The sequence below is a fragment of the Camelus ferus genome, chromosome 35 (assembly GCF_009834535.1).
Source record: "Camelus ferus isolate YT-003-E chromosome 35, BCGSAC_Cfer_1.0, whole genome shotgun sequence".
In the NCBI taxonomy this organism is placed as follows: domain Eukaryota; kingdom Metazoa; phylum Chordata; class Mammalia; order Artiodactyla; family Camelidae; genus Camelus; species Camelus ferus.
Window position 1 is genome coordinate 15072061 of NC_045730.1, and position 25038 is coordinate 15097098.

The 25038-nt window shown below is 41.9% G+C and overlaps 1 protein-coding gene and 1 pseudogene across 2 annotated transcripts in view; one reads left to right on the forward strand and one right to left on the reverse strand.

The window, feature by feature from the left end:
* Window positions 1–1181: 1181 nt before the first annotated feature.
* ST8SIA6 (ST8 alpha-N-acetyl-neuraminide alpha-2,8-sialyltransferase 6) overlaps window positions 1182–25038 on the forward strand; it is a 137380-nt gene continuing 113523 nt past the window's right edge. For both annotated transcript variants that reach the window (XM_032473656.1, XM_032473657.1), the window contains exons 1-2: window positions 1182–1416; window positions 1928–2026. In XM_032473656.1, the coding sequence (XP_032329547.1) occupies window positions 1316–1416; window positions 1928–2026 (200 nt within the window). In that variant the 5' untranslated portion in view covers window positions 1182–1315. The remainder of the gene's footprint in view (window positions 1417–1927; window positions 2027–25038) is intronic.
* LOC102514798 lies at window positions 6572–7189 on the reverse strand (annotated as a pseudogene).

Below are 25038 nucleotides of genomic sequence, written 5' to 3' on the forward strand. Positions count from 1 at the left end.
CTTTATCAAGGTCTTCACAAGATCGTAGAGTTCAAGGGTTGCTTTTGGAAAAATCAAATGTATACAAAAGCAAATTGAATAGTCTAATGAGTCCCCATACAACCATTGTGGGGGTTAGGGTTCACTGATGCCCGCCAAGGGGTCAGAGTCAGGGGCAAAGCGTGGGGAGGTGGCAGAGTGGGGCCACTGGACATGCGCAGAAAGGACAGCTTAGGGCCGAAAGAGGAGAGGCCCACTCCCAAATAAATAATTGGGAAGCCAGACTTTATACATTGTTATCAGATCACGCTCTTTTAGTACATAAGATACTAACTAATCAATGAGCTGCTAACCACTGTGATCTAGCCCAATACGACTTAGAGCCGGGGTCTGCCAACTTTTTCCGAAAAGGGCCAGATAGTAAATATTTTAGGCTCTGTGGGCCAACTGATCTTTGCCACCAACTTAATTCTGCCCTAGACAGAAACAACCGCATACAGCCTCTGATGACGCAGAGGACTGGGCGTGGAGGTGTTCCAACGGAACTATTTACGAAAAAAAAGGGCAGGGGACAAACTCGGCCTGTGGCCGGTAGTTTGCCCAACTCCCAAAGACTGCCTGGCCCCAGGGCATTCATTCGCTGTCCGTTTGAAACTGCCTTTAAGCAAGGGGATGTTCTTTTAAAGTCCCTCGCAGACTCTATGCGTGGGACGATCCAGCAGAGCGACTACACAGTTTTAAAAGTTTTTTGAAGTGGGCCCTTCCTTCCCTGCCTTTCCGCCGCTGCGAGCCCTCCTCTCCCACGCAGGGGCGCGGAGAGAGCTGCGGTCCCCCTGCGTGGGCCTCAGGGAAGAGCGCGCGGCCACTCCCGGGAAGGTGAGGGCGCAGAAAAGTTGGAGCCCAATCAGCACAGAGTCCCAACCTTCAGGTGACCCCGCGCGGCGGCGGCGGCGGCGGCAGCGGCGGCGGCGGCGACGAGAGCCCGCAGCAGCTCCGAGCGCCTCCGGGAGGAGAGGAGGCGAGCTGAGCGGAGCGTCACCGCGATCGGAGCGCCGGGCTCCAGCGGCGATCTGGAGCGGGGCGGGAGCAGCGGGGAGAGCCAGGAAGCGCGGCTGCTCCCTTTGCCCCCAAGAGCCGTGCGGGCCAGGCCGGGGGCGCCCGAGAGTGCGGGCCCGCGGCGCGCGCTGCCGCCGCCCCTCCGCGCCGCCTGTGAACGCTGGAGGTGTGCCTGGCTGCGGCCGCGGCGGCGGCGGCGGCGGCAGGAGCCGCGAGTCGGGGCCGCTCGGGCTGCGCTTCGCCGGGGCAGCAGCGGCGGCGGCCGCGCCTGTGGCTCAGGATGCGGCCGGGGGGCGCGCTCCTCGCCCTGCTCGCCAGCCTGATGCTGCTGCTACTGCTGCGCCTGCTCTGGTCCTCGACCGACGCGCCCGCCCGCTCCAGGTAACCCACCCCCCGCCCTCGGGCCGACCCGCGTGCCATGCACCCCCGCCGTGCGCCCCGAGAGCCCCAGCTGCCCAGCCGCTCCACCTGGGCGCGCAGACTTCTGGCTGCTGCTAGGACAAGCCGACGGGGTGGGGCGTGGGGTGGGATGGAGGCGTCCGGGAGACCTGGGTGGGTGAACCGAGGGTGGGGGGAAATCAGAGGGGCGACACGAGCACTGGCTGGGCACCAGCTCGGACGGGGAGGGGCCGGTCAGGATGCGAGAGCCCCAGCGTGCGTCGCTCTGGGTGAGGATGCTGCGGAGCTGGACCTGCCGTCGGGTTCCGCATCAGTCACCCGGGCTCTCCATTCTGGTCCGTGCTTTCCCTTCCTTCCCGCCATGGGCCTCTTCCAACTCCAATTGCTGCCGGAGGAGCCAGGGCGCGCGAGGATGTTCCGCCCGGGCTGCGAGCGCGATGCGGAGTACGCCAGCCAACTGCTCCCCAACATAGTTTTCTTCCTGGCTGTGCAGGCTGTGGGTGGAGGAAAGCAGGGAGGCTACCCACGGTACCCCCGCCGCGCTGAAGACGCTCAGGAGCCCGGCGACCCAGCCCCCGCGCACCATGAACAGGTACCCGCGGTGCCGGGCGGCCAAGGGGTGGGCGCGGGGAGGCTCCGTGGCTGCTTGCGGATCAGGGACGGCGCTCGGCTGCACTCGCAGGACTCGCTTTGAGTTGTCTGGCTGGGACCACACGATTGAGTGGATTTGAGCGTGTGTATGCGTGCGTGTGAGGGAGAGAAGAGAGAAAGACAATATGTGTGTGCACACGCGCGCGCGTTAACTCTCTCACACTCCCTCAACCTCCCCCGTAAAGCGTGTCCCTGGATGTGGATGTTCTTTGAACCAAGGGAGATATAAAAAACAGCTGCACTTTCAAAAAAAATGGGTACTGAGTGCCACTCTCCGTAACGGTGTGTTGAAAACCTGGAGAAGGAGCTCAGCCTTGTCTGTGGAGGGATTTGGTCGGTTTGCTTTGTGTCTTTATGTTTTCGAGTGCACCGGTGTTCAGATTGACGTTTAGGAGAATAGAATTCTGTGCACAGTGTTGAGAATGTTTTTGGCCTTAGTGAACGGAGACTTAAAAATGTTCTTTTTCACTCATGAGTATTTACCCATGGGCAATAGTTATTTCGGTTTTATCGGTTTTTTTTTTCTGATTATAAACATAATCCATTCTTAGTGCAGAAAGTTAGATGATATGAGAAATCTATTTAAAGATAGTCAATGACTTGAGACCCATTGCCCAGAGATCATATTAAGGTTTTGGTCTATATTCTTCCAGTAGTTTTTCCTATGTACATATATTTTAAAAAATACCCCTAAGATTGTATTTTGTTCTGCTTTTTTTTCCCTAAAAAAAGCAGACATATATGTCATTAAATTTTTTCCTCTCAAATATTGCTTTTATTTGTTGCATAATTCATCCTATGAATGCACCGTAATCTGCTTAGCTGTTTTTATTTTTAGACATTTAGATTGTTTCCTATTCTGTTTGCTATTAATAATTCTATGAAGTCCATCCTTGTATGGACATCTTTATCTTCATTTTAAATTCTCTGGGATGGATTCACACAAGTTGGATTATTAGGTCAAAGAGTAGGTACTTGCAGGTTTCTAAATACATCTGGCCAATTGCTTCCTAGATGATTTGAGTCAATTTACATTTACACCAGCAGAATGTACTGGTTTGAGCCTCAGCATGGCTCTTATTTTTGCTATTTTGTAATAGTGTACTGTCACTTTCCTGCTCTTGTGAATCCCTTTTCCTCTATGTATCTTTCTGTGTATGCTTGGCTCTTGGATCATCTGAATCTTCTGGCTGCTGCTCTGATGCAGTTCCTGCCTGATCAGGAGAAAGGTCTGGGGGAACCAGAAAGAAGTCTTGATATGCACAACATTGCTTCCTGCAAACCTCCTATTGAAATTTCACAGCAAATGAGAGGCACTAAGAAATCCTGGAGTAACAAAGCTTTAGAGAAAAATATTGGCCTATAGTTTTATTTTATGCAGGGTTGTGTATTATAGGTAGTAATTTTCCAATGAACTGGGGAGCAGTCCATCTTTTTGCATGTCCTGGTACTGTGGTTATGCATTCTGGGGTTGTCCCTTGGGAAAAGTTTGAAAGAATACACTAATTAAATTATCCAGACATAGGCCTTTTTTGGAGGTAATTCTTTGATCAATTTTTCAGCTTCTTTTGGCGTACTTTTCTACTTGGCCTACTTCTCAAGCTAATATAGGTAATTCATATTTTTTTCAGAATGTGGTACATTTTATTAAGATTTCAAAATTTGTACCATTCTGTTGTATTTTTAAAAACCTGTCTTTTGATCTATTTCTTTATCATGTATGATTGATTATTTATGTGGCAAGAGTACAGATGTTAATCTATAGTACTTGGTTGTGTGGAGAAATTATAATTTCTTGATTTTTCTGTAGCTGATCTGATCTTTTCTCAAGAGCCCCAGCCGTAGGTAACAGGTATGGGTAATAATGTGACAGTGATGCTAAAATCAAGACAGAGAGCCAGTAGTTATTGAATCCTTATTATGGGCACTGATCTAAGGACTATACATTTATTAGATCCCTTAATCCTTAAAAAATAACAATTGATACTATTATTATCCTCATTTTACAGACGAGGAAACTCAGGTGCAGGGAGATGAAGTAAACTGCCCAGAGTTGACAGATTGTGGAGCCAGGAGTCAGACCTAGGCCACGTGGACCCAGAATCCCACACACTTAACCTCCCTGCTGCGTATATCGTCTTTCACAGGTACTAGACAAGATGGTGTGTGTGTCCAGCTTAGTCAGATGTGCCAAAATAAACAGCTCTTTCTGGTAATGTTTATTCTCTGGGAGCAAATGCCCAGGCTTTCAGGTTGTTTCCACCACCTCTCCTTACTTTAAGATGATAGCCAGATGCAAGGGGGACAGGGGCTTAGATGGTGTGGCGGCAGAAGAGATGGGGAGTTAAGAGATGGAGTTCATGATCATGGTATCCTTTGACTCCTCAACCCTCCAGGGTCTGTTCGCTGAGTACCTTGTTGACAGCCAGTTAGGAAAGCTGCAGTTTGCAGTTCATTCTTTTTCCTCAGGCATTCCACCTGCTGCTACCCACTACTGTCTTGGCCTCACCTGAACTCCCATGGATGTTACTTTTCAGAGACCTGGTGAAGATTCTCTGTCCCGTCCTGGGTTGCCCTCTTGCAGCATTGGCCACAATGCTGTCTCACCCAGCTCTGGCTGGCTAGCTTCACAGTCAGTCTCCCCCCTATTTCCGGGCCCCATCAAAACACACAAGGACCAAGGTTGGTTCAGGAGACGTGGATGGGACCCTAGTCTAAGTAAGTTTCAGGATGGAAGGCTGCCCAAGAAGTGATGTATTTTCAGAGTCCTGAGTTGGGGAGGAGTCAAAGCCCCATCTACCCTTATTGTTACCCTCACCTTTCTCTCTTTAAGCCAAAGCTCTGATTTTCCTTTCTTTCTCTTCTTTCTGTCTTTGCTCTTGGCTGGAATTGTGCAGGCTTTCTCCCTGCCTCATATTTTCTTTGTTTTCCTGGCTCAAACCTACAGGCCTGGCTCAAACCTAAGCCTTATGAGTAAACTGTGGAGACTGGGAGTAAAAAAAAAGGGGAAAGTTCCAGAAGGTGGGTCTTCCAGGTGAGGCAGTTAACATGCTGGAGAGGGAAAATGGAAGGAATCTGGAAAATCTTTTCTTGGGGTTGTAGCAAATCCTATTTTGCCTGCCCAAGCCGAATATGACCTTATTCTTTCTCTTTGCATTCTTTCAAGAAAGTCTTTATGTCTTTATACTCCCTCCAAAGATGCTTCAAAATAACGAGGGAAAAGTCATGCCAAAGCCAGAAAGACAACAGAGAAAAACATACTAATAATTTTCAAAATATGACCCCATCACAATGGACTCTTTCCCTCTCTAATAAACTTTGTCAATGTGTATCACTGATTTTTGTTTTCCGAAATAACCATCTCTTGGATTTATTTCTCAATTCTGATGTAACTTCATATTCTGTTTCCTTTGTGTTATGTTTATCTTTTAAAATATCCTTCCTTTTTTTCCACTGTCATGTCTTGAGGTGAATGCTTCATTTACTGATTTTCCTCTTTTTCTTTGTAACAAAAATATTTACTACTATGGATTTCCCTTTAAATGTAGCTTTGCACCTGTTCTTTAAGTTTGGATACACAGTGTTTTGATTTTTTAAAATATATTTTAAATTGCTTTTAACTACATAAAAATGTAAAATTTATATCCATAGTTATTTAGGAGAGTACTTTTAAATTTCCAAGTGGTTGGAATTTTTTCTTAACTATTAACTTAATGTGTGTTCTTAATATTCATTTTATTTTGATTATAAATGAAACCAAATAAAATCTTGCCATAATGTCATAAGCAATCTCCAAAATATCCAATCATTAGAAATGAGAGATTGGATTATTGTGACATTAATGACATGGCCAGAACAAGTCTGTGTAACTAGCTGGCTTGGAATTCCAGGGTCCTTCCACAGGAACTGTCTTAGGTCCTGGTTCTACTTTGGCATCCTTTAGTGGCAGTGTCCCGTCTGGCTTTCATCTCCATGGTGATGATTCAGGATCCTATGTCTGGCTCAATTTTCTGGAGAGCAGCCACTATTCTTTGAACATCCTGATTAGTTGGTTCCTCTTTCATTGACCCACCTACGAATTCACCAGAGATGTGAGGACCCCACTTCCACATCTCTGCTTTCCTAGAGAGGTTTGCCTGCTGACCTTTCTTTCCACTCCCTGTGACCCTTCCTCCCTGCAGTAGAACTTGACCTGTCCCTGTTTGAGAACTGAGGTTCAGTACAGGGCCGACATCAAAAGTTAAACATGTTATATCCCAACTCATATTATTGTAGGGAGCATTTCTGCAGAGATTTTATCGTATGTTTTTACAGGAACACAAAGAAAAGGAAAACCACCTGTCATTTCAATGCCTAAAAAATGTTAGTATTCATATTTTCAATAACTTTTGTATGTACAGATCTAGTAATTTTGCTATGCATATTTTGGTGTGGGTTAGTAACTTTTATTTTTTTTACTTGTATTTGCATTTATTTTGTGCTGAATTTACTCCTGGGCCATCAGCTTTTGTTTCTTCAGTTTCTTCTGGGATATCTTTTACTTCTGTGCAACCTCCTCTTCTGGTTTAGGAACAGTCTGTTCTTTTTTCAGTAAGGATCATCTCAGTGTGGCTCAAGGATCGTCTCAATGTGGCTCACATAAGGGGTGATCTGACCATGAGCTCTGTTAAGTTCTACAGCACATCTTGGAGGCTTTGTTCAGCTGGGAATGCTCAATGACCAGAGAATCTACATTTAAGCCCATAAATTCAGCATTACTCTCTGCATTTTTGAGCATGTGCAGTAAAAAGCCAGCACTCCTTTTTTGGACCATAAAACCTGCATCCAGCACCACTGTTTGGCCTGGGCGCACCTGCCAGCTCCACCGTCTTAAAGACGGAATGGCACACGTTGCTTGTGACATCCTTCTGATACTTTGTGGCTTTTCAGATACGTAGACCCTTAATGGCTTGGGCAGTTTCACAAGTATTCTGAAGTTAGCACAAAGACTTGAATCTCTTGACTTGCATGATGTTGTGGGGTTTTCTGGGTCAAGTGAACAGCGAACCATTTTCTGAGGTCACCTCAGGCTGCTTACCAGAAAAGGAAAGCAGTAATACATATTTTTTTTTTAACAGCATCTGAACTTTTCCTCATCACGTCATTAGCGTTCTTCTGCAACAATTTTCAGAGTGTGGTTTTGCATGTATGCATGTCATCTATTTATTCTTCCCTTCTGCACACTTTAATACTTTTGATTTTGATGTGTCCTCTAATATGAACAACTTTATAGCCTTACACACATTCTTGATTATTCAGATAAATTCTAGCAGTGAAGGGGCTTGATCAAAGAATATATGAAAAGTTTAAAATTTTGCTATGACTCGTCCAACAACAATTGTTCCAATTTATTCTCCTGTGAGGAGTCTATGAGAGTGACCATTGTCTCAAGTTCTTGCCGGATTTGTGCATTAGAGTTTCTTTCCACTTTTCCTACTTTCGTACTCAAGAGATAGTATTTTTCTGATGTCTTAATATGTATTGATTTGTTCACCATTGTATTTAATTTGTAACATATTTGTTGACTGTTTAAATTTTTTCTTTTCTAAGTTGACATTTCATACCTTTGTCTATTTTTCTTTCAAGATAGTCTAGTTTCTGGTTGATTTACAAGAGGTTTATAAATATCAAAATTATCATGCTTGTATTTGCCATGCATTTAAATTGACTTTAATCTAATTTAGTTAACATTTAATTATGTCTGTGGTTACTTAATCTGTAGAAGTTTTTAACCTTTTTGTGTTCATGTCACCTATATCTACTTTTCATTATCAATTCTTTTGAATTAATACATTTATTGAAAATGTATTGATATATTTAGTACCCTGAGGTAAGTGGACATCTCTCATTTTAAAATATTTAAACCTTTCCTCCTTCTAGAACTTCTTTTACTATATGGTAAAAGGTTCTTTATTAAGTTATTTTTATTCTATTATAGACTTTCTCCTTCGAAAATTACTGGGTTTTTTAAAATTTGAATGAAGTGATTGCTTAGAAGTCTAGAAATACCATTTAGATTTTCTTTTCAGTGCTTGACATTTGTCACTTTAAATGATCCCCTCCTCATTTCCATAGTTTTTTGTTTTCACTCCTTTCTTGGTCAGTTGGTTTGTCTTCTTTTTTCTAATATTTTTAGCCTCGGAGTGTGGAAAATAGCATTTCTGAAACTTCAGATATTTAGGGTGAAATTACTATTTTTCACTGATGAGTACTGAATTATTGCATCAGAACTCCATTTAAAAATTGTTTTTCATCTTAAAACTTTTGTAAGATGTTGTTCCTCTATTTTCCGAGCTCTGAAAGAGAAATGAAGGCAGTCTTAATTTTATTTCCTATAAAGTAATCTGTTCAATGATTTGTTTTATTGGATCCTGCTACAATTTTTTCTTAAACTGGAAATTTTTAAAATTCATAGTGATACATCTTTGCAGTGACTTCTTTTGATTAATTTTGTGTATAAGCCTTTTTAATCCACTGGCCTGGTTATTTTTAAATTAAAAGTTTTTGGCATCATACCCTTGATATGTTCCATATATTCTGGTTTTATTTTACCACATATCTAGGTGTATCTGAGTCATCATTTTCATCTTCTTTTTCCTTAATGGAGGTACTGGGGATTGAACCCAGGACCTCATGCATGCTAAGCATGTGCTCTACCACTGAGCTGTAACCTCCTCCTGTGAGCCTTCATTTTCCCTCTTTTATCACTTTACCTCTTACCCACCATTCCCTTCTCATGTAAACAACTTAATTTCTCTTTCTGAGTTTGGTTCTCTTTGTCCTTTTCCTCTGCCCTCTGGGGTGGCTGCTCCAATTTGTCCTCAACTTTCCTGAATTATTTTTCTGTAGCGTCAGTTCTCTGTTTTGCCCGGTCTAAAACAGTGTGTCGTTTACATTTTTATTCTTTACAGTTTTTTCCTTCTTTCAGCCTGTTCCTTATCACCTTGGTTTATATCTTAGAAAGCATCTGTGTAATCTTTTAAACCTCACCTTCCATTTCTTTGTATTTTCTTATATTTTATGGAGAACACAAAACAAATGCTCTCTAAAGATTTCTTCTGTTTCTTATAGAAAATGTTTCTCTGAAGTATGATTTTTCTCTGCATCTTAAGAATAATATTCTATCCCTAAGTTAGAGAATCTTTTTAATAAGTTTTATCATTTGGGGGGCTTGCTTTTAGTTTATTTGTCCCCAGACAAGGAGTCCTTTCTCTGGCCTTTTCTGGCCTTGTGCTCATCAGACAGGACACCTTAGAACTCCTAGTGGCCCCCACCAGGAGACCAAAGGCCCCCCTTCTTAGAGCATACCCTGGAGAAGAGGTGGAGCCATGTGGCCAAAAAAAGTTTGGTTTTTAAAATTTTTGAATGAAAAACAAATGTAAAATACAGATAACATAAAATTTACTAATTTTATTTTTTAAATACTGGACCTCAAAGCTATCTCTTGCTCCTGTGTCTTGATATCATGATTGTCAGAAAGCCATGTATTCCTAGGTCCACACAAAAACTAGTAGAGCTGATCGAATAATTCAGCAAGGTAGCAGGCTACAAGATTCACATTCAAAAATCAGTTGCATTTCTTTACACTAACGATGAATCAACAGAAAAAGAAAGTAAAGAAACAATCCCCTTTAAAATAGCACCCAAAGTAATAAAATACCTAGGAATAAATCCAACCAAGGAGGTGAAAGAATTATACACAGAAAACTATAAACCATTGATGAAGGAAATTAAAGACTTTAAAAAACAGAAAGATATCCCATGCTCCTGGATTGGAAGAATCAATATTGTTAAAATGGTCACACTGCCCAAGGCAATCTACAGATTTAATGCAATCCCTATCAAATTACCCAGGACATATTTCACAGAACTAGAACAAATCATAATAAAATTTATATGGAACCACAAAAGACCTAGACTTGCCAAAGCATTACTGAAGAAAAAGAAAGAGGCTGCAGGAATAACTCTCCCAGACTTCAGACAATACTATAGAGCTACAGTCATCAAGACAGCATGGTATTGCTACAAAAACAGACATGTGAGCCAATGGAACAGAATAGAGAGCCCAGAAATGAACCCACAAACTTTTGATCAACTAATCTTCAACAAAGGAGGCAAGAATATACGATGGAATAAAGACAGTCTCTTCAGCAAGTGGTGTTGGGAAAACTGGACAGCAGCATGTAAATCAATGAAGCTAGAAGACTCCCTTACACCATACACAAAAATCAACTCAAAATGGATCAAAGACTTAAACATAAGACAAGATACAATAAACCTCCTAGAAGAAAATATAGGCAAAACATTATCTGACATACATCTCAAAAATGTTCTCCTAGAACAGTCTACCCAAGCAATAGAAATAAAAGCATGAATAAGCAAATGGGACCTAATTAAACTTACAAGCTTCTGCACAGGAAAGGAAACCATAAGCAAAACAAAATGACAACCTATGGAATGGGATAACATTTTTGCAAATGAAACCGACAAAGGCTTGATCTCCAGAATATATAAGCAGCTCATATGACTTAATAAGAAACAACCAAACAACCCAATGCAAAAATGGGCAGAAGACCTAAACAAGCAATTCTCCAAGGAAGAAATACAAGTGATCAATAGGCACATGAAAAAATGCTCCGTATCACTAATTATCAGAGAAATGCAAATCAAAACTACAATGAGGTATCGCCTCACACCAGTCAGAATGGCCATCATTCAAAAGTCCACAAATGACAAATGCTGGAGAGGCTGTGGAGAAAGGGGAACCTTCTACACTTCTGGTGGGAATGTAGCTTGGTGCAGCTGCTGTGAAAAACAGTATGGAGATTCCTCAAAAGACTAGGAAAAGACTTACCATATGACCCAGGAATCCTGCTCCTGGGCATATATCCAGAAGGAACCCTACTTCAGAATGACACCTGCAGCCCAATGTTCATAGCAATACTATTTACAATAGCCAAGACATGGAAACAGCCTAGATGTCCATCAACAGATGACTGGATAAACAAGAAGTGGTATATTTATACAATGGAATACTATTCAGCCATAAAAACCGACAACATAATGCCATTTGCAGCAACATGGATGTCCCTGGAGAATGTCATTCTAAGTGAAGTAAGCCAGAAAGAGAAAGAAAAATACCATGAGATCGCTTATACGTGGAATATAAAAAAAAAACAAACCATAAATACAGAACAGAAATAGACTCATAGACATAGAATACAAACTTGTGGTTGCCAAGGGGGTGAGGGGTGGGAAGGGACAGACTGGGATTTCAAAATGTAGAATAGATAAACACAATTATACTGTATAGCACAGGGAAATATATACAAGATCTTATGGTAGCGCACAGCAAAAAAAAATGTGACAATGAATACATATATATTCACGTATAACTGAAAAATTGTGCTCTACACTGGAATTTGACACAACATTGTAAAATGATCATAACTCAATAAAAAGTGAAAAAAAAAGATGACACATTAAAAAAAAAAAAGAAAGCCATGTATTCCTGAGTGATCTGAGTCAAACTGGACTTCTGCTGCTGCCAGGAATGGTGCATGACAAATGTCATCTGACATCTAGAGAGGGCCAGGCTCCTGGAGCTCTCCCTATATGTGGCATCCCTTTACATCCCAGGGTGCGATGACTGATTCCCTTTCTGTCCCCTTCCGTTCCTTCAGTGTTGCTTTATGATATGTTATGATATGATACGATATATGATGTGATATTATACATGATATATATGATATGATATGGTATGGTATGATATAGTATGATATAATATGATATATGATGTGATAACGATACACGATATGATAGCAGTTTTATCTCAGGAAGATGTAGGAAGACCGCACTGCCTAAGCACCCAAAACAGCTTCTGTGGCCTCAGGAAGTGGGTGCTTCCTGTGTGGGAGCAGCCACCTGATTTTCTGGTTGAGGCAGGCTCTCCACGCCCAGGGAAATAAAGGTAGACAGTGGGAGGAAGTTCAAAGCCACTCGAATTTTTTTTCTCCCTAGACTTGCTCTGTTTCTGGGGTGAAAATTTACATCAGCTGCTGGTAATTTCTCCATGCGAGGCACTATTGCTGATAATATTTCTTCCCCCAAACCTGACCCATTTTTGAAGCAGCAATCTGTTGCCATCAAAATGTGTGGTTGTCATTTTGTGTAGTCTTATGTACTTTCGTAAGAAAGTAAGTAGTCTGGAAGAAGGGGAATCAGGCACTGTTTACTCTCTACTGTCTTACAGTGTAAGTTGTAAATTATTGTTTTATTGGGCATTTTCCTGTTCCCTATGTTCACCCTGGGATCATAACTGTGAGCTTCAGAAGATTCAAGATGAGTGCAAACTAGAGCTTGTACGAAGAGCCATAGAGCTAAACATAACTCTCACCCCTTTCCTCTGCACCCCACCCTCTTACCCTTTCCTTCTACCCTTTTCCTCTGCACCCCACCCTCTTACCCTTTCCTTCTACCCTTTTCCTCTGCACCCCACCCTCCAAGTAGATGAAGGCTATTAAATTTTACTTTTGAGAACAATAGAACACACTTTTATGTCTTTACTTCTTCGCTTCTAGAAGTAGTGATACTCTAAGTGCCTTGATTTTAAAAATTCAGTACGTTTTAAAGTTGCCTTGAGTCTGGTTGCTGAATTAATTTAAAATGAAGCTTTAAATCTTGCATTCTGCCTCTTTTCCGACTTCCTAATCCTACGTCTTAATTGCAGCTCTTCTTTGAAGGGCTTACAGGGAGCTCTCCTCCATTTCTTCTCTGGGTTGCTTGCCTCTCTCCTGGTGTCCCTTGTTTGTAAATGGGTTTATGGTGCCTTCCAGATTGGCATTTTTCAGTCCCTTCATTCCCTGCTGCCTGTGTTACATCTTTGGCTGCTGCTCTGGTCTGGTGTAAGCTGCAAGGTTCAATTGTCCAGGGTAGGCGACCCAGAAAGAAGGCTTCAGAACTCAGGCTATAGTCCCTGACAAGCTTCTTTGGGCACATTGACATGTGGACGGAAAAGCCAGGATGAGCTCGAAGGACATGAAGAAATGTCCTGCTATTTTCTTTGCTTTGGGATACGTGGATGGGAGGTCAGGAATCCAGGGAGAAATGGTGTCTGATTGGTCCAGCCTTCACTTCGGAGGTGGTTGAAGGTGGAATTTAATTTTCCATTATGCTCATATCACTCCACTGCCTCCGTGACAGGGCCTCTGTTCACAAAGAGGCTGGGTGTTTCTTTTTGTGGCTTTGCAGATAATACTGTTCACACCCGTATGTTAAAGTGAAGATGGTTCCATCACAACATAAACCAGGGTTGCCTTAGTGTTGTCTGGCCTTATGTATTAATTCCCTGTGCCCTTAATAGACAATTTCCCTTGAACCAACAGGCATTACGATGAAACAACAGAAAAATATTAAACAGCCTGACTGCCTAGGGGAGGAATAAAGATTTTTTTTTCCCCAGGAGTTATAGAGACGCGCAAACACTTTGAAGGATTATGTGCTAACAGAGGAAAATAGTGGGAGGTGAGGCTGGGACACAGCAGAAGGGCTATGAAGAGAAGAAAAGAGAAGAAATTTATCTCCTCATCTGCCAGGGGAAGTCAGTCTTTTAGAGCCACTGATATAAGCTGCTTTGTGGTTTCAGGGTGCAAAGGTTCTGCAACCTCTCATTTGGAAACCAAAAAAGAGGCTCTTTTAAAGAGCTATTGATGCTCTGAGTAAACTTGAGGAAAGTGTTCTTGTGTCCTGATGTCTTGTTTTATAGCTTCTTTTGCCATTAAGAAGATGAATATGGCTGTGGTATACTTATCTGTATGAATTGAGGGAGTTAGCTTATCCAGAGCAGTTAAATCTATCTCGTCTGTACTTTCAGATTTAAAAAAATTATTTTGTTTCATGACGTACTAAGAATACTTTGTACATGTTGTAGATAGTCAGTTAGAAATTTCTTGGGAAGATTCATACCCATGGTCATAATTATTTCTAAAGAGAATTTTATAGAGCATCACCTGTGCTTTTGAAATTATTGTAAAATAATTTTCATTGTCAGTTACTGTTCTTAGTTGTTGTAAAACATGCTGGATTCACTAACATATAATTTTTGAACAGTCGTATTCCAAAAACCTGAAGTTGTAGGTTGTAAAGACCATTAATTTTGAAAATGATTAAAATCTCTCACTGGTTGCTGGAATCTTAGTTGGATGCAACTGTACCTTCTGTCACATGCTGTCTCTGAATATATTTAATATTCTATATATTCTTTTTGAGATTATACCTTATTATTTCCTTACTCTATGGGATATAGTATGTTATCCCTAAACTTTGTGTCTGGAATGTATCTTTTACTGCTGCAGTATATATATTTATGACATACATGCTAGTTTGTTACTTCAGGGGAACACCCTTTTTTTACATATTTGTATTTGTGGACATACCTTTACTATTTGTGCATTAAGTTAGTGGGAAGGTTTTTGTGGTTTTGGTTTGAGAGTTTATCCAACACTCCCCATTTATTTCAGGGATACCAAAATATTCATGTTTTCATGTCCAGGGAATATTATTCATACAATTGATTATAGTTCGATGAGGTCTGTACCTTGTCTGTTTCTTTCACCAGTTCTCTGGAACCCCCAATGTGTTAGGATTTCAGTCCTGTTGTCTTGTCTCAATAACGGCACCAGGTTTTAGAAGGTACATTTTACCATGTTGCATTGCCAGAGAGACACAGAGCGAGTTTCACATGGTAAAATACCAATGATAACAAAACCTGATTTAGAGTTGTGTGCTTTTGTGTGGGATTATAAAATAAAATTTAATAATTGGAGGAGGATGGATTAAACCTGGAGGGTTGAAGTCTCATATCTGTAATCATTTCTTAAAGGATGAACATACATTAAGAAATAATTTGAATAAACAGACAGGAAGTCTTATGATACGTGTACTTAGGAGATTTTTTTCTAATAAAACATTTAGAGATTAGTGATCACTTATCTCTGCCATCCATCATAGAGCTTGTGCTTCTGTGGGGTTCTGAGAACTCTTTGTAAAGCCACAGAGCACTGGAAACTTTTTACAGAAATGTAACTTTTGATAAATAGCAATTTAAAAACACATGTCCGAAGCAAAGATTTCATGTTACTCCTATTTATACTGGCCTTCTGCAGGAAGATCCTTTTAAATCAAGATTCATATTCTAAGCTAGGAGGTCTCCACATAAAAATTGACTTATAGTGTATTAACTGCTCATGTATATGGGCTGGTTTCTTAGAAAAAGATCTATCTAAAAAAATCTAGATTTTACAAAATTTTGAATGCTGTAAGATTTCCTCCATTTTTCTCAAGAGTGGTGAGAATAAGACATGTATCATTTTTAAAAGATTGTTTTATGTCATCTTCACTATAAAAACAAAAATCAGAACAGGTCTGATGTCTGGGATAGTTTTAAATGTGGAATTTTTGGTAAGTTTTTTTGATAAACGTAATTTATAAATGTATGAATTTTATTTGGTGTAAAAATTCTTTGAAATGAAACATTTAGAGGTGGGACTTCTAGATGGTGGAGTGAGGGTGGTCTCTCCATGCCATTGGATGGCTACATGCAAAAAGATGAATTTAGACTCTTACCTCACACGATACACACAAAAAATAACTCAACATGGATCATAGACTTAAGAGCTAAAACCATAAACCTTCTAGAAGAAAACAGAACATTTTCATGACCTTGGATCAGGTAAAGAGTTCTTAGATACAGCACCAAGAGAGGGAAAAAAATGGATAAATTATATTTTTAAAAAGTTAAAAGCTTTTGTACTTCTACCTACATCCTAAGGATATGAAAAAATAAGCCACAGATTATGGGAAAATATATGTAAATCATATATCCAATGAAAGATTTGTATGCAGAATATATAAAGAGCTCTTACAATTCAATAGCAAGAAGACAACGCAATTTAGAAATGGGCAGAAGATTTGAATAGACATTTCATCAAAGAAGGTATACAGATGATATAAATGTCCAATTAGTCATTAAGGAAATACAGATCAAAAGCTAAATGAGATCTCCACTTCACACCTTTCACAATGGCTTTTCTAGTAATTCTGCCATGACGTGGGGCAGCTCCCTCCGGAGACTGGATTCTACTACTGAAGTTCATGACATTAGTGCTTGGTGTAATCAAAGAAAGGTTTATTACGCAGACTGGGAAGTCCTGAGGTGGGAGGAGGGGAGGATGCTCTCCAGGAAAAGGTCTGGAACAGAGAGAGAGGTAGTATGTGCACAGGGGTTTTGTAGATTCCTTAGGAGTCCACGGGTAACACTAAGACCTTGAGGCAACTTACATTTGAGGAATTATCACAAGAGTGACTAAAAATCAGTATCTCTTTGGCTTCAGGGGACAGAGAGTAATTTCTTTTTTTTTTCTTATTATGAAAGCCATGAACTTTGCCATCTGGAATCCTGTAGCCATCCCTCTTCCAAATTGTCATAAACAGTGGGGCCAGAGCTGACATGCTGGGGACTAATTTAAGATCTTCCTTTTCCTCGTGGAAAGATGCACACGAGGACTGATTGTTATACAGCTGAGAATACCTAAACGTAGATCTGTTATACAGAAGATTGTGATGGGACCTGCTGTTACATTTAAAAGAAGGCATGAAGACTTCTTTTTCCTACAAAGAGGGACCTCTAGTTAACCAACCTTTAAAATTGTCATATTCAGGGTGGGAGAGGACAGCAGGCTTTGGCAGACAGCTTTCTTAGAAATAGAATAGCCTGTTTAGAGGGGTGGGTCCCTCATTTCCAGTGGGTCACATAATTTTATCTACCCCTATCTGGGCTCCAGGTTTCAGAAGGGATGGCAGAATGGGGAGTTAATTGGAAAGGGGAATTCTATTGGGGTTTTATAAATGTAGGCATGAGTTCCCTATTATATCTGGACTGAGAAGAGAGGCCCCAGAGAGGATTCAGGAGACCTTCCAACTGGCCTCCGGGGCCAGGTGAGGGGCCACCTTTCTTGAACAAGGACACTCCAGAAAGCATGAGAATGACTGGGTAGGGTTTTTGCAGTAAAGAAACCACCAGGTGCCACTGGTGACATTGTTATCTGGCTGGCTTTTTGAGTGGCCTCAAGGTCCTGCTGTTGGGGTGACCTCCATTCTGATTGAGCTGATTTTCTTGTGAATGCCTTAATAGATCTTAATGAAATGTGTAGATGGGAGATATGCTTTTCTAGAAATCAAAGAAGTGAGTAGATGTTGGGCTTGTTGGAGAGGGCGGGAAGTAGGGTGATTGATGGGAGATGGTTGGAGCAGCCTTCTGGAGACCAAATGATGCTCCCAGATTAAACTGAGGTGGTGGAGTCTTGGATCTTTTTGGGGTGACCCAACTCTGGTTAGTCAGCACCTGGACCACAGTTCGAACGTCCTGAGCAACAGCTTCATGAGTTTCTTCCCTTGGTACAACGTTGTCAGTGTAAGGTCGTAGCTGGGTGCTTGAGAACAAAGCAAACCCACGAAGGCTCTGTCTGCAAAAATAAATGGTGAGGATATTGATATACTCCATAGGTAACTTAATGAGGGTGTATTGGGACATCTCATAGGTGGATGCAAAGTGTGGTTATGGTGCTGGAGAAACAGGGAGTGAATAAAATGTATTAGCTAGATCAGTAGCTCCAAGGATCTACATTGTGGAGTGTATCCCCCATCAACCCCCCACCCCCAATGATATTTAGGTGATATTTATAAGCTTTCTTGTCTAAAGAGTCTTCATCTCAATTGTCAGGATTTGAGTTTTCGCCCTTGGGCCTCTCTTTAGTAGCAGAATTAATTTGTGAGGTTTCCTTTTCTACAGTGGAATCAGGCTGTGATGTGTGGAAATGCTGGGGCATTCAGGAAGATGCATTATCTTTGTTGATGACCTTTAAGAGTGCATTACGGTTTTTTTTTTTTTTTTTTTTTAGTTTAGCCTTTGTTTTTGGATCTTTAGGAGGCAAAAAGATAGAGCACTTAAGGCTGGTTAACATTTGCATTTTAGCTCCTGCAGGCCAGAGGTGAGTCCCTCTGAAGCCCTGAAGGTCGGGATCTTTAGCGCAGAAGCATAGGCAGGAACAGCTGCAGGTATATTTGATGCCCTCAGTGTTCTAATTAACCATTTCCCCTGGGGGATAGGCCTCAGCAGGCCACAGAGTGATCGCTCTGCTTCCCAGTTCACCTGCCCCCCCCCCCCCCCCCCCCCCCCCCCCCCCCCCCGCTCACTGGGGTGCTGGTGCTGGCGGAGTCAGCCTCGTTACTGTGCTGGAGGCAACAGACGCTGGTGGGAGGTGAGACTTAGAAGCTGCTGGCACTAGATCAGCCATCAGTGGAAGTCTGAATGCTACTACTTTGGAAAAGGGTTTGACAGTTTCTTAGAAAGTTCAACAGAGACTTGTCATATGATCCAGGAATTCGACTCCTGGGTATCTCCCCAAGATCAGTAAAAACAGATGCCCACACAAATGTCTTGTATGTGAATGTTTAGAGCAACATTATTCATAGTAGCCAAACAGTGGAAACAATCCACACGCCCTTCAACTGGTGAAAAGATAAAACACAGTGTATCTGTACACGAAATACTGTTCAGCAATAAAAAGGAATGAAATGCAAATACATGCTACAGCATGAATGAACCTCAAAAGCATTACGCTAAGAGGAAGAAGCCAGACACAAGCTATTGTATGAGACAGAGATCCAAGCAGATCAGTGGTTGCCTGGGATGGGAAGTCGGGTAGAAATTAGGTACCTTTGCACCTAATCTTTCAGGGGGTGATGGAGACATTCTAAAACTGGATTGTGGTGATGGTTGTGTAAATCTATAAATTACTAAATATCATTAAGTTGTGCCCTTCAACTTTCTATATTCAGGAAACTTCATGAGAAAATACATGTTTTCACCCGTGGTGTTGTACTCTGTGCATAAGCTTTGTAGTATTTGTGCTTCTGTGTGGGTGGGTTTTAGGCACAGGAAGCTTATGCATAGAAATAATGTTGTGCGGTTGGGACGGGCAGAGGATTGAAGTATTTCTAAAGACTGCCAACTTTAAAAAGTCTTTTTAGGTAATCTACATATCCACAACATGCTCAGCTGAGAACCAGACAAATGTGCAAGGTTCCCCATGGGTGGTGGGAGAGTAAGAGGAACAGATTGTTGGGTGTAAGACAGGTTCCAGGACGTATTATACAACACGGAGAATAGAGCCAATATTTTGTAATAATTGTAAATGGAGTGTCACCTTTAAAACTGTATAAAAATGAAAAAATAAAATTAAAAAAAAAACTCCAACCCCTCCACGAAGTTCGCCATGACCACTCAGATTTCCTGCATTTTTTCCTGTTTTCTACACAGTTCAAGTCAGGTTTGAAATGCAGTTGATTTAAGATAGAGAATAATCAGTCACTCGGATGTGAGTACCTATGAATCCCAGGGAATTGTATTAAGGTTCAACAAAATCAAAGTTTTTTTTTTTCAATAGAACAGCAATTATTGAGCTGTTCCCAGATGCTGGACTTAGCAGCCCTTATTTGTACGACTTCATTTAATTCTCTCAGGGACACTCTTCTGTATGTAAGACTATTAGTGTCCCCACTTTACAGATGGAGACACTGAGACCAGAGAGTTTAGTCACTTGTCCCAGGCGCAAAGGGGCAGATGCCTGACTTGTGAGGCTGTGCTCCAGAGGTAGGTCGCACTGTGTCCCATGTTGAAGGCAGGGTGATCTTTCTGGACATTTAGGGAAGTGGCCAAGAATGACTGAGACTTGTGGGGATGCAGGACCTCGAGGACATGTGAGGATGAGAGCCTGGGAGGCAGGGGACTGGCCCAGAGGGGACCACTGAATCCCTTCGGACCACAGAGGCAGACTTGATGAAGGAGGATGCGGAGTAGACCAAGTGTGGAGGGCGGGGTTTCCACAGCTGGAGTTGGGGCAGGGGTGGGCACATCCCTGAGCTCAGGATGCTAAATCCAGGCTCCAGACCATTCTTGAAAAGAACCCTGCCCCTCTCCTGAGAGCTTCCTCTGTGTGGAGTCCTTACCATCACGCTGGATGGGAGATTAGAGCCGCCCCGGTCTTTGTGGGTGGGCAGAAAGTCTGTGCCTGGCTGGAGGGCTGAAGCTGCTGGCTGGTGCCCACCGTCAGAAAGCAGCCCTCTCAGCTCACAAGGAAAACCACACACCAGGCCAGAGAGAGTGCACGGAGCCCGGGTGATTTACTTTCCCCAGGTTGGAACTAACCAACGCAGGCAGCTTACTTACGCCCAGCTTTATTTAATGCCTCTGTGTGTGTGTCTGCCCTGCGGTCATAAACACAGGTTCTCCTTTCTCCCCATCCCATAGTTCATGTTTGTGCGGTGGTCCTCTGCATGGAGGAAGATCCTAAGAACACCCCCCCACACACAACCACCCTCACCATGAATTTTATTAAGAGCAACTCTCCTAAGAATGAATTTGTATCCAAACGATTCTGTCCTGACTCACTCGAAAAAAGATGCATTTCTTTTGAAACTGTTCCTCCCAGCAGTGACTGATCCTGCACACAGTCAGAGGTTATTAATGGCTTCATTCATCCATTCAGTAGATATTCATGCTACAGGAAACCTCTGCTCTTATCTCAGACCTGGGTGCCGGGAGGGTGGATATGCTGGTGGTACCTAATTGGATGTGGGTAAAAACAGCCTTCTTTCCTTTGGGAGCAGTTGCTAAGTTCAGCTCAGTGTTTGCAGCAAAACACATCAGTCGTCAAATTCCACTTGTTTTCTGAGGCCTCACTCTGGGGAGCCAGATCTGCGAACACCCTGAACAAGCACCGGTCACTGTTCTCAAGGAATCCTTAGCCTAGTGGGAGTGGCAGGCACCCATGCTGACCATCCAGTGTAAGTGCTGTCATGGAAACATGTCCGGGCTAGTGTGGCAGCCCAGGGGAGGTTGGACAGTGAAGATGCTCGCATTGAGCCTTGAAGCCGAAGTAGAAATTCCACGAGCAGGCCAAGAGGGAAGAAGACATTTGTGATACGTGGAAGGCATGGGGATGTACAAACAAGATGTGTTTGTGAAGCTGAAACTCTTTCAGGGCCTGTGGACCCTGGAGCGTGAGCAGGGGATTGGTGGACAGGCGCTAGACGACAGAGGGGTGCTCTTAGTTAAATAACTCAGGTGTTATCTCCCAGGTTGGGGGGACCCACTGACGGGTTTTCAGGAGGGGCGATGTAATAAGCCTTGTAATTTGGAGGGCGGATTCAGGCTAGTGTAAGGCAGAGCTGACGTTCGGCCAGGATGGCCATACCTGTTATTCAAGGAGTAGGAGAGCCATGGTCCCTGCCTCCTGCCTTGTCTCCCAGGGACTACCTGTCCAGGTGGCGACCTAGTTGAGCAGGTATCTGTACTGTGGGTACCTTACCTGCCACCAGGGGCTCAGCATTTGAGCTCTGGATGGTGTGTGTGTGTGTGTGTGTGTGTGTACATGTGTGATGGATTATTTTGAGCCAAAAGAGATAAAAGTGCTAACGAGGCAGGGGGAAGTCAGATGAACCTAAATTCTCATCTTTCATCAGCCCATCAGCCCATCAATCATACCAAAATATCATGGATCTGGGGCTTAAACAGCAGAAATTTATTTTTCAGTTTTGGAGGCTGGAAGTCCAAGATCAGAGGCCAGCATGGTCAGGTTCTGGTGAAGGCTTTCTTCCTGGCTTGCTGGAAAAGATGTATATATGTGGTTTAAAATAGTGTTCGTGCCTGGCATCTATTAAGTGCTATTTGTATATATTTCATCTATCAATACTAAATGACATAATGAAAATTAGCAAGTCTCTGCCTCGTGTTCCCTACCTCGCCCTGTGGCAATAACTTCCAACCCCATTAGCTATATTTCTTATATTTACCTCCGTATTTCTCTATAATGTGCCCCTACTTCTGCTTCTTGAGTTTTGAAATTTAATTAACGTATAAAGTTTATTTCATTTCATTTCATAATTGAATTTTTAAGTTTAGTTGTCGTTGAAGTCTATTTATGGCAGAAAAAGATTTATTCCTCTTACTTTCCATCCTCCTCACCGAAAGACAGAAGGACACACACAGACCTCACTTCTCATTCCCCCGTTTCCCAGTACAGTTTAATCAACGTTCAAGTTAGTTCTGTATTTAGTTTATATTATCATGAGTTTGTAAATATTCCTCACAGCTGAGGTTTACACTGGACTGTGATTACATTTCCTTTTTATTCTCCTTGTGTGTGTTTTAAGTCTTTCTTTCTTTCTTTTTTTAGAGCAGTTTAGATTCATGGCAAAATTGAGAGGACGATATGGAGGTTTCCCATATGCCCCTTTCCCCTTGCCCAGCACGCGCACGCGCGCACGCACACACACGCACACACACGCACACACAAACACACACACACACACACACACATACATATGCAACCTCCCTCATTGTCAACATTCCCCACCAGGTGGTACATTTGCTACAATCGATGAACCCACAATGACATGTTATAATTACTGAGTCCATAGTTCACATTAGGGTTCATGCTCGGTGTTGTACATTCTGTGGGTTTGGGCAAATGTATAATGAATGTGCCCATCATTATGGTCTCATACAGTGTGTTTTCAGTGCCCTAAAAGTCGTTTGTGCTCTGCCCATTCATCCCTCCCTCCTCCCCAACCCCCCTCAACCACTGATCCTTTTACTGTCTGCATAGTTTTGCCTTTTCCAGAATGTCATAGAGTTGGAATCATACCATATAGCCTTTTCAGATTGTCTTCTTTCTCTTAGTAACATGCATTTAAGGCTCCTTCATGTCTTTTTGTGGCTTGATAGCTCATTTCTTTTTAGTGCTGACTAATATTCCACTGTCGAATGTACCACAGTTTATTAATTCACTCCCTACTGAAGGAGATCATGGTCACTTTCAAATTTCAGCAATAATGGAAAAATCCACATTCTCCAAAGGAGCTGTAAAATCTCACCAAAGTAGTCCAATGATCAGATAATCTATCACTGTAATTTGTTTTTGTAGAAAATACCCCTTTTGTAGCTGCCTGCTGTCATACTCCAAACAAGACTGACCGCTCTCAGCCTGCTGCCTCATTGTCATACTAGAATTTCATTTCAGCATCATTCTGAGAATTCTCTTGGTTGCTCCCTTAAACTAGGGTCCCTGTCTCCTGAATCTCAAACTTTTCTTTTGTAAATTCCCTCATTTTGATGGCTACATCCTCCAGCAGCTTCCTCAGAAAGGGTTCACGGAAGACAAACTCTTTGAGACTCTGCAAGTCAGAAAACATTTTAATTCCGCCCACCATTTCGTGAAAGTTAATCTAAGACTAGATTGGAAATCACTTTCAGTCAGAATTTTAAAGGTTTTGCTCAATTGTCTTCTATTTTCCAGTGTTGTTGTCCTTGGAAAATCTGTTGTCATTCTGATTGCCTTCACCCGGCCTCCGCTAGGCCACAGCCGTCTTTCTTCCCGGCTTTTTTTCCTTAGGATTGATTTTAGACGGATAATCCCTGTCAGCAGATATTAACAATTTTAAATCTTTGATACACATTGATGTTTTGTCAATTCTAGAAAAATTGTGCCAACTTAGACTCCTACTCCTGTAAAAATTCTTGTTATAGCAGACCTTTCCTACATGAAGTATTATGTTTTTATTTTTGTAAGTTAAATGGGTGAAAATGGTATCTTTGTTTTAATTTGAATTTCTTCGATTATTAATAGTTGAATATTAAAGCTATGTCTTATTTTTTGGTAAATGAAAGCTGTATCTTAAATCTTCACCCTTACAAACAAGTTAATGATGCCCTGTGATTTTTTTTTTTTTTTTGGTTGTTGGTATTCAACAATTATTAAAGCAAGGTTTTCTCTCTCTCTGTATGTATGTTTAATAAGTTGATATAGAAATGTGGTTATTTCTATATCATAGATGAAAGGTAGAGAACCTCTATTATTATTTTTCTCAGATGTAAAATTTTTGTTAATTTTTTAAATTTTATTTTTTAATTTTTTATTGAAGTATAGTTGATGCATAGTATTATATAGCTTGCAGGTATATAGTATAGTGACTCACAATTTTTAGTTATTATAAAATATTTGCTATATTCCTTGTGTTGTACAATATATCCTTGTAGCCTATTGCCCACTTGCTCCATGGATAACCACTAGTTTCTTCTCTATAACTGTGAGCCTGCTTCTTTTTTGTTGTTACAGTCACTAGTTTCTTGTAGTTTTTAGATTCTTCATATAAGTGATATCATACAGTATTTGTCTTCCCCTGTCTGACTTATTTCACTTAGCATAATGCCCTCCAAGTCCATCCATGCTGCTGCAAATGGCAAAAGTTCATTAGTTTCTTGAGTCATACAAAGAAGCCAGAAAAGCTGGGACGCGACCTGTTGGTGATCTCAGACATCTATTCCCTTGGGCCAGTAAGCAGGCTCCAAATTTGACACCCATCTGATGTCCATTCTTTAACCAGCTAAAAAGTGCTTCTCCATCTTTTTTTTTTTAATGAGCTCATCCTACAAAAAATTTGTTGGCTGCATTTTTTTCCTGCTAGCATATTTTTTAGCACAAAGGTCATAAACTAACAATAATAGTAAGCCCGAGATGCATATGCTGTTTTGAAATGGAGGCTTATGTGCATTACGTCTTAGGGATCTGGTGGGGAAGAAGAGGCCCACATCCACCCATCTCTCCGGACTGTTGTCATTGCCTCTGAGCCACCCAGTGCCCTTCGGAGGAGCAGAGTCTGCAAAGGATGAGCTGAGTTGTCCTTTCAGTGTAAGATCCTTTCGCATAAACTCCATCATGCCACTCTTTTCTCGTAACTCCCCATCCTGCTCAGAACAAAAGCCGAAGTCCTTCCAATGGTTTATGAGTCATAAAA